We start from the raw sequence: 10,342 nt of genomic DNA on the forward strand, positions 1-10,342 counted from the left end.
AGGGCTGAGCTTTTATTTTTCAGTATATTGAGCAATGAGCAGGGGAGCGTGCTGATTGTATCCAAAATCCTGAAATTAGAGTTAGTGATGCAAGCGAGTCAGTTTTAATTAGATGAATTTAATTCGGATCGAATTTAAAATATTCTATCATTTCTTAAAAAGGCCATGTAGATAAACCCAGTCCCAACACCTTCAGGGTTATTTGAATTGACTTGAATACCTAAAATTTTTTAAAAAATATTTTTTATTTATTTTTTGAACTAACTTTATTTTTTAAATAATTCTATTAACTATGAAATATTATTTTAAATTTAAAATGATAAAATAAAAAATAATAACTTATTAAATTTGTATTTAAGTAGCTCTATTACTATTTTGTTATATTATGTATAATTTATTCATAAATATTTTCTTTACTTATAAATTAATATCTTAATTGTTTAAATATTACTCTTATTATGGTTATATATAAATATTTTATAGATTTTAATTAAATTAAATTATTTTAATTATGATCAAATTAATCTCAATTAAATTATAGTTAAATTACTAACTTAAAATTGTTGTCTCAATTAGTTCAAAGTTTTTAATAAGTTTTTGATAAACTGTGCTTTAAAAAAAAATATGAGAAAAATAGCTATCATTATATTATATAAAATAAAATCATTTAATTATGAGTAAAATATTATTTTTTAAAATTATTTTTTAAAAATTTTTATATTATTTAACCTCTACATTTAAGGATTATTTATTTTAATTTATTCTTAATTTTTAACTAAATCTAATATAGATAATAACGAAATAATTATCTAAAAATATATTTTATTATTTTATTTAGTAGTAGAATCAGGAATTTTTTCATGCTCAAATTTTATTTTTAAAATTATTTTAATTTTATTTTTACTTTAAAATTAATTATCTTATTTTATAAAAATATAAAATGTATATTTTTAGATAACAAATAATGTATGAGACTCAATTTTTTTAAAAAAATGGATCTTAAAATATAAAAATTAATATTAAAATATATTTTAAATATTATTTTAAGATATTTTATTGATTAAAAATAATAAAAAATAAAAATAAAAAATATTTAAAAATAACTATAATAATGCATTGAAATATATGATATTCTAGTATAAAATGATATAAAATTTAAAAAATTAATGAATATTTATTATATTTTAACGAAATTTATTCCTTTAATTAGATAGCTAGGTTAAGCTTGAATCTATTTAAATTTGACTTTGAATTTTTTTAAATTTATTCAAATTGTGAAAATAAGCACAAATATTAAAAAAATATTAATTTTTTAAATTTGATTCTAAACTTTTTGGGTGTGTTGGGTTAGTCAGTTCCACTTGAGTCAAATTTTCAAATTACCGACTCTAGCTGAAATGAAGTCGCATTTCTTATCCAATGCCTCATTTTCAACGCTCATTATGCAATTGATGACTCCCCAGCTGCCCCTTACCGAGGGTGAAGTGCGGGCCCCACGAGCCAGTGAGACAAAGGGGTGTGGTGTTGACTTTTGGGCGGTGAGATCGTCAAAGTTTTGACAATAACACCAAAAGGTGACCTCCCCGATGTGGTTGTCTGGCCTTCCCATTCCCAGTCAGCGACGCTTTGACCCTTGTCTCTTTCCCCGATACCCCCACATGCCAAACCCGTCTTCCTCGCCGCCTCCCTGCTTTCTCCCTCTTTTCAAACCACGTCCCGTCTCGGGATTCACCTCCTCGTTAATAAATCTGCTTCCAAACCACGCAGACGCAATCGCCGGCAAGCCGTTAAACACTTGAACCCTGCAAATCATCCCAGAAAGCAGAAACTAGCTCTGCCTCACAGTCACAGTGACACTCCCCCAAAATGGTCGTGAGTTAGTCCGGTTTCGATCCCTTTTTATTTATTCTAGAAAATGTTTTTGAGGGCTGACTTCAATTGTTGTAGGAATGGAAGAGGAGCGATCAGATACCGGCATTCGGGAACTGGGATTTGGCGAACGAGCTGCCCATCACTCAATACTTCGAGAGCGCCAGGCAGGCGGGCCTGGTTCGTCACAGCTCGTCGTCGGGAGAGAGCGATCTCTACGCCCTCGATTCTAAGAATCACGCGCCTCCTAAAAAGGTTCGTTCCGTCTATCCTCGAACCTCAGAGTAGCTATGGGTTTTCGTATTAACAAGAAGAGGAATGGGGACGTGTGTGTGGGCGCAGGCGAGGAGGAAGAGGAGCTCCAATGTGAAGGAGAACGGGAACATGAATGTGAAGAAGCAAGGGAAGGTGTGGGACGTGAGGGAGCCGCCGCCGAGACGGCCGAAGCCCGTGGACCAGGATCTCTATCAGATCCCTCCCGAGCTCCTTCGCACTCCCAAGCGGGTCTCTATCTCCTTTGCTCTCATTCATTCATTCATTCATTCATTCATATATTTTTCATATGCGTGTTCATTGGTAGATTAGAAGGATGCATTCATTCGTCTCATGGTTTTTTTGGAATGTGGCGTGGCAGGGTAGAATGCTGGGATTCATTTCCAGGTGCCTGGTCCCCAGTGGCTGCGTTTCCTGACGATCCTTCTTGGTTATTAATTTCCTGCGGGGCTTTTTGCTTTCGAATTTGATTTGTACTAATTGGAGAGGGTGGTCATGTGAATTTATGGGTGCAGCCTCTAAACCCAGGATAGTCCCTGTGTTCTTTTTTAGTTTTGAATTATTAGCCATCCGTTTTCTTTTTCACTTTTTGGCCACTACCCTTCGCTTTTAAAAAACAAAGCAAATTCATTACAAGTCTACTTAATCTTTCATATTCCATTTAAATATAAATTTAAGGGATGATGAAACTTTAGTCTTTCAATTTTTTTTTTTCAATTATCCGTTTGGTTTCTTAAATTTAAGTTTTATTATATTGATTTTTTTATTTTTTAAAAAATTAATATGTGAGTTTTTTAAATTTTAAAACATAAATTAACTCTCCAAATAATATAGTGTATAAATTATATTGATGAGTGGCATGTGTATATAGCTATGTGAAAATAAATTAACTTTCAAACTATTTTAATTTTTATTAATATAATTTCTTACAATTCTCTTATATTTTAAAATTTAAAATTTTGGAGTCTCTTTTTTCCAACTTTAACAATTATATTTATTTTCATTATTTTATATAATTATTATCAATATTTTGTTATTTATGTCAATAAAATTTAGCGATGTAATATCTTTTAAAAATAATAATGACCAAATCAATTATTGAAATAAATTTAAAAAGATTAAATTGATAAAAATTAAATTTAGATGATCAAATTAATATCTGAAATAAATTTCATGGCCTAGAAGTTACAATATCCCTGAATTTAACCTTTAAGAATTAATTTTAATAAATGCGGTATCTTTGTCGAACGTAAATCAAGATCTATATATATATATATGATACAGTCCAAATTAAATGTATTGTTCTCATGTTACAATAATGCAATTTATTTCAAAATCCACGTGGTGTACATAGGAAGACTTGAACTTCTTTTTGATAGAATATTACATAAAATGACAGTGAAGTTATTTTTTTAATATAAAAATAAATTGATGAGATTATTATTTCTTTTCTTTGTTTTTGCCAAAACTGTATCTCGTGAGTCGTAACTCTGGATGCAGGGTCCTGCTTAGAAAAAGGTTTGTATTTTAATTTTTAAGAATTCCTTCGTCTAACCCCCCTTTTTTTTTGTAATGGAAGTGGAAATTCATTAAATAAGTATGTGCAAGATTACATAAGCAGGAATTTAAAAGATTAACTTCTTGCGCTTTAAAAGTAGCATCAACTAAATTACAAACAGATAAAATTAAGTTTTGGAGGGGAGGAGGGGGCGTTTCGTCTACCCCTTTTTCACAAAGTGTTTGTACTTTCTACAGTGTTCCCGCTTTAAACATTATCCACTTTGTATGTAAATTCACAAAGTTTTGGTTAGTTCAAAATATCTCTCTTATTTCTCACTCTAGTAAATTGAAACCCGTGGCTAAGAAATTATAATCAGTATCCTTAATACTTTAATTTCTATGTAGCAAAATACGCTTATGATGCTTTAAATTTCATTATGTAGTGTACTTCATTTCGGTCCTTTTATTTTGTTAAGTTTCTTTTTTATTGAAATCTGGCCCCATCCTAAAAACCGTTAAATGAACATAAATGTATTGCATACCATCGGCCGAGATTGGAAAACGGGCCAACCTAACTTCAAAGAAACAATCCTTGGCAAGCTTGAGTGGTTGGGTTTGAAACGTTTGTTTTCCTTTTTAAATCATGATGTGTAAGGCCGGGCCTTACAGTTCGCGGGCTCAGTGCCAACTGAGGCCTCAAGCCTTTTTAATTTTTTTAAATTAGATATATAGAATAAAATAAATTAGATAAAAATATTGAATATCAATTCATTAGAGTTCCAAAATCATTGTTCAAATTCCCAAAATCAAACCAACTAAAACTAAATGAGTTAAATAAATCTTTTCCAAATGTTAATTAAATAATAACAACATTATCATCTTTATCACTATTATCTCCAATATCAATAATATTTGATTATATTTTACTATGAGTTGGTTTTCAAGTAGTAAAATTTCAAGATTTTTTTTTATTATGGAAATAATTTTTCCATTTTTAAATCATCTCCCTCATCATTCATTCAATATTAATAATTTTACATAAAAAGTATAGACAAGCTTAAATGGATCTATCACCTTAACCCTAGAAGGTCAACCCATTTAAGCCTAATTAAGTATTGATGGATATAAAATACAAACCTAATCCTTCACTTAAATGAAATTAAAAAGGATTGGCTAGGATAGCCAAAAATTTGGGTTGCCGGATGGCCTTTTTGCTGGCAAAGTTAGGCCAGCCTGACAAAAATTGGGGTTAAAAAAATTCAGCCCAACTCACATGTATATGTGCTAGTAAGCCTGTGGGCCAGCTTACATAATATATGTTTTTTTGAAAAAATTCTAAAAAAAAAAGCTATACATATTATAAAACTTGATAATATAATTTTAACTCATTTTCACACGACCATGACTATAATTGGCCAAATAACCACATCACAACTCGCAACAAAAGCTCCATAAATAGGTTCAATATTCTAATTTTATCCTATTTAATTTTTCATACCATTTAATTTTTAGTGTCTCCCTCTATTTTTTTTTCATTTTAAAAAGAATGAATTTGTGATAAATTCAAAATTGGATGTAATTTAAATAATTAATGAAACAAATCAAAATGATAGTTTTATTCCCCTTTTTTTCCACTTCAAGAATCATTCAGTATTAAGGTTAATATAATACTTAATCAGATTCCCAGTAACAGGAAAATGGAAAAAAAAAAATTAAAGAAAAAAAGCACGCACCCAATAAAAAAGAAGTTAATATAATACTCAAACAATTAATCAGATGAGCCGAGTAAATGTTGGAACTAGAAATCGATTAGTCTTCTTTGCTGATCCCTGCCTCCCTCTAGGTCTCGAAGTTGTGCTTTCAAGTTTTCAACAAAGATAGCAATGAAGCAGGGGAGCGAAGAGAGCTACACCGAGGGTCGGAAAAACATAAAAGGACAATCGGAGAAGTCATCTTCAGGCTTCCTCTTCTGTTGTCGAACTATAGAATGTGGAAGCTGAAGTGTGATGCGTGCTCTTAGAGATGAAGTTGAAGCCTTGGGGGTGCAGCACGACACAAACTCGACTAATAATTTCAAAGCTCCACTTGAGACGCAAAATCTTCAAATCAAGACCGAGGGAGGGTAGCAGCCGAGGACTAAGTAAGAGGGTTTCAGTTTCATGGCGAGAGGCACACAGCAAGAAAAAATGGACTTAGGAAAATTACAAAATTGCCAAAAACAAAAAAAAAGGGTTCACGCAGGCTGAGTTGCACTAGCTCTTTTTTTAAAAAGAGCCCATTATCGTCCAGTTTATTTGGATTTAAACATTCGCAAGTTGTGCCATGCCGTGTTTAACCGCCAACAAATCAGTGTCATTTTCTATCTATTAATTTCATATTTAAAATACTAAACAATTACATCACAACTTATCACATTACGTGTTGAAAAAAGAAAGAAAAAAATCTGAAAATTTAAAAAAAATTACAAAAAAAAATATATGATGTAAGTTATGACTGTAGAAAAAAACTATTTTTAAACTCCAAGTCATTAAGAGGTTGCCAAAGAGAAAAGTCAACTTATGTGGTAAAAAAGTCTTCTACTTTGGATGTAAAACTCATCGCTAGCTAATGGCTTTGAGGCATGCCAGATGCCAAGCCATTTCTTTGACATTATAGAGAAATTTTTAGATGGATCAAGTATACCATATCATCCATCATTTATCTAATAAAATTATTCAAATTTAATCAAATAAAATTTTATGTATTATTATTTTAATAATTTTATTTCTATAATAGAATGCTTATTTAATTTGTTGCATTTTCTTTATCTACTATTATTAATAATAAAATTAATTTATATTCAATATCATCTGAATCTCACAATTTTATGAGATGGATCATGGATAACGTGATGCACTGAATTTGTCTAAGAATTTTTGAAAATGATATTCCTATGTCTTACATAACCTTTTTTTTTTTAAATTTCACTGTTATTTTCATGCTTGAAATCAATTTCTTATGTTTTTATTTCATCATATCAATTATATGTTATTTCACATGAATCTAATGTTCTGGATATAATTAAGTAATAGGATGTCATTTGGATAACAAAATATTCTGATTGTGGCCCAAAGATAATTAGTTGATTTCATTTAAATTATTATTTTATCTCAATCTAATAATTAACCAGATTAAATGATCTTGATGGTGAGTTATAAATATGAATGATTAGACTGGGTTTTGTTCAATTATTACGCTCTTTGAGGGTTCTCTAGTTAGTAAAGATTTTTTTACCAGTTGCAATCATTGTGCCCTACTGCGAGTCAAAAGAATCCCTCCACCATCTATCTCTACGGATTGGTTTTGCCTCTTCTATTTCAGTTCTCAATTAAGATTGTAAAGATGAGCTCCGTACTAAGCCATCCAGCAAGAGATATGTTAAGTCTTTCCGCTATTATTCTAGACATAGTAGGCATGTTGCATGACTCCAGTTTATCTAAGATGTCAGAGTTAGTTCTTGAACCTTGCCTTGCTGTTTAATTTTATCTGTTTCCTTTTCTGGATTCTACAATGACTTCGAACCTTTAACTCGTTGGTTAGAGATGCACGAGAACACTTTTTCATCGTCACCATCGAACTCATCGTCGGAACCCGTGGCCGTGGTCGGAGAATGTCGTTGCACATAAAACTCGATTGGCTTAAAATTTTTCGTTTTAATTCATGCCTTATTTTGGATTTTTTTTTTGGGCTAAAGAGACTATTGCAGTTTTTGAAATTTTGGGCCGAAAACTCTTTTTATTTATTTATTTTTTGAAAATTGTTTGGACACTTTTATCAAATTTCAGAAAATTAATTTGAGATAAATAAATGATTTTTGGATTACGTGACTTATTTCAAATATTATATTTATCTTTATATTTTATCAATTTGTTTATGTGCCAATTTAAATTTTTTTTGGCTATTTTAATATGAGGAAAATTTTGCAGTATCAATTCACGTGTTGTTTAATTGTCTAATAATTTTGAAAAATTAATTTTAGACAATGATATAATTTTGCAAGATTATACTTTGAGTTATGATTTGCCTTGGCTAATTATTTGATACATAAAATAGTGGGAGAACTTGCTTGATCATTTAGTCACTTGATATTCGGGTTGATTAAATTGAAATTGAAATTCTCATTAAACGTTGTGCTTATATCTTAGATACATGTTGTTGATATTAATGATTAGCATACAAATTTTTAAGGAGTAGCCACAGCATCTTATGTTTGTTGCTTCATTAATTAATCAATATGGATTTTCAAATATCAATTCTAATTTAATGTGTGATTATAATTTATCTTTTCCCACAAGGAGATTTTCATTATCGCGTGTTTAATTAGGATGGGATAGAATTGGCCTTATTTTTTCTAAGTAGCCCACATGTATTAGAAATTATAATTGCATTCTAGTTTCATCAATTATAGATAAATACATGCCAATGTCTTTGCCCATAAGTGGATATTAGTGATACATATTTATAATTGCATGCTTTATATTGTTAAGGTTACATTCAAGGCACATTTATTGTAAATGCCTTAAAACTACTAATTTGTGAGTTTGAGATTTTGAAGTTCCTACATCTTTTCCTGAAACTATTTCAGATGTTGCTAACAAAATTATTCTAGATGGAACTAACTACCCCAATTGGAAAGACAAAGTTTTGTTGCATCTTGGTGTTGCATATTTGGATTTCTGCTTGAGGGTTGACAAACCCACTATACCAGGTGATGACTTTACTAACTAGGAGACAGGGAACTATTATGACCATTAGGAGCAATCCAGCTACTTATCTATAATGCTCATCCAATCAAGGATCAAAAGAAGCATCTGAGGTGCTATCCCCACGTGCAACACAATGAAAGAATACATGTAGCTTGTTGACATGAGTTTAAACCATCTAACAAATAGATGGAGGGCATTATTATGTCTGAATTGTGTACCATGAGGCTTGCAAGTATTGGTGGGGTATGGCATCATATTATGAAGATGAGGCACCTTTCTTCTCAATTGAAGCCTTTGGACATGGAACCTACTAAGCCATTCCTAGTACATCTCATAATGAATTTGCTCCCTAATCAATGTCTCTTGCAACAAACATAAGGGAAAGTGGACAGTAGATGAATTACTAGCCATATGTGTTCAAGAGACTAGATTACAGCTAAATGGGAGAGTCGCACCAAAGAAGGTTCATTTGGATGAGAGTTCTAAAGCTACTAGAAAGAGGGAGAATAAGGATGAGAATAGAAAGAAGTTTCCTCCTAAGGTAGCTGTGGACAAAAAGGATGCTAAGTGCTTCTTCTGTAAGAAGAAGGGACACATGAAGAATGAGTGTCTCAAGAGCTTAGCTTAGATGGAAAAGAAAGGTATGGATATGTGTTGTGTTATTTTTGAATCTCATTTAACTAGTGTTAGTAGTGATACTTGGTGGATTGATATCCATTATATGATCCACACTTCAAATACGATGTAGGGATTTCTAATCAGCAGTCCTCCACATCCTAATAAGGAAAGAATCTATTTAGACAGTGGGATTTAGAATTGTGTGAAAACAGTAAGGATGTTTCGAATTGTTTTTTTAAAAAAAATGTTTTAGATTTTTTTGATGTCTTTTATGTTCCTACTTTTAAGGGGACTTAATTTCTATGTTGAAGTTAACTCCTTTAAGATATAGCCTGAACCTTTCTAAAGATTTTAAGAGCTTCAATAAAGATTTTGTTCATATTGCACACATTGTTATGGTTGATCGCTTATTTAAAATTATTTTTACTTTGCCTCAATCTTTTGTTACAATGCATGGTATTAAAAGGAGTGTCATTAATGAGAATACTCTATTAGCTTGTGGCATATGAGATTGGGACACATCTCCATTGAGAGAATTAAGAGGTTGACTAAAGATGGAATCTTTGATCTTTAGACCATTTAGAACTAGGTTCTTGTGTGGACTACACTAAGTAAAAGTAAACTAATAAGTCACATAAAGGAGCTAAGAGAAGTTTTTAATTACTTAAGATTATTCACAGTGATATTTGTTGCCTAACTTGACTACACATGCTCAATAAAATTTCATAACCTTTATAAATGACCACTCATGATATAGGTATGTCTATTTGGTTTATAATAAAAGTAAGCCATTAGTGCCTTTAAGAAATATAAAGTAAAAGTAGAAAAATAAATTAGGAAGCTAGTTAAGATCATGAGTTTAGATATAGGGGGTAAATATTATAGAAGATACACAAGTGAAGGACAAGTGTTGGTTCCATTTGCAAAATTTCTTCTGGAGCATGGCATAGTTGCTCAATATAACATTCCTAGCTTGCTTGATATGAATGGTGTAACTGAAAGAAGAAATAGGACCTTAGTTGAAATGGTTAGGAACATAATGAGTGGTTCCAAACTTCTAATTTTATTATAAAGGGAAACACTCAAGACAGCAACATACATTTTGAACATGCTTCCAACTAAGGCAGTGTCAAAAACACCCTTTGAAATATTGAAAGAATGGAAACCAAGTTTAAATCACTTAAGGATAGGGGTTATCTTAAAGAGACAAGAGTGTATAACCCATAAGACAAGAAGTTGGATCCTAGGATAATGACAACATATTTTGTTGGTTATGTTGAGAGGTCTAAAGGATATAAATTATATTGTCCTCTACCCTTAACAAAATTTTATTGTCA

At 31.0% G+C, this 10,342-nt stretch overlaps 1 protein-coding gene across 2 annotated transcripts; it reads left to right on the top strand.

The window, feature by feature from the left end:
- Window positions 1-1,640: 1,640 nt before the first annotated feature.
- LOC129298555 (uncharacterized) lies at window positions 1,641-2,727 on the top strand. Of its 2 annotated transcripts, none has more exons than XM_054936974.1 (4): window positions 1,641-1,872; window positions 1,948-2,124; window positions 2,212-2,373; window positions 2,504-2,727. In XM_054936974.1, the coding sequence occupies exons 1-4, from the start codon at window positions 1,867-1,869 to the stop codon at window positions 2,558-2,560; spliced, it is 402 nt and encodes a 133-aa protein (XP_054792949.1). In that variant the 5' UTR covers window positions 1,641-1,866; the 3' UTR covers window positions 2,561-2,727. The 2 variants fall into 2 exon arrangements, with proteins under 2 accessions (XP_054792949.1, XP_054792950.1); XM_054936975.1 differs by having other exon boundaries at window positions 1,644-1,869.
- The last annotated feature ends 7,615 nt before the right edge of the window (window positions 2,728-10,342 follow it).

The sequence above is a fragment of the Prosopis cineraria genome, unplaced genomic scaffold, assembly GCF_029017545.1.
Source record: "Prosopis cineraria cultivar Desert tree isolate PC_DT_omini unplaced genomic scaffold, ASM2901754v1 PC849, whole genome shotgun sequence".
NCBI classification, from domain to species: domain Eukaryota; kingdom Viridiplantae; phylum Streptophyta; class Magnoliopsida; order Fabales; family Fabaceae; genus Prosopis; species Prosopis cineraria.

What these genes read in the sequence shown, in the direction of transcription:
- LOC129298555 (XM_054936974.1), top strand. An exon ending in ATCACGCGCCTCCTAAAAAG is followed by an intron (nt 2,125 to 2,211) that starts GTTCGTTCCGTC and finishes GTGTGGGCGCAG; the next exon opens with GCGAGGAGGAAGAGGAGCTC. An exon ending in TCCTTCGCACTCCCAAGCGG is followed by an intron (nt 2,374 to 2,503) that starts GTCTCTATCTCC and finishes GTGGCGTGGCAG; the next exon opens with GGTAGAATGCTGGGATTCAT.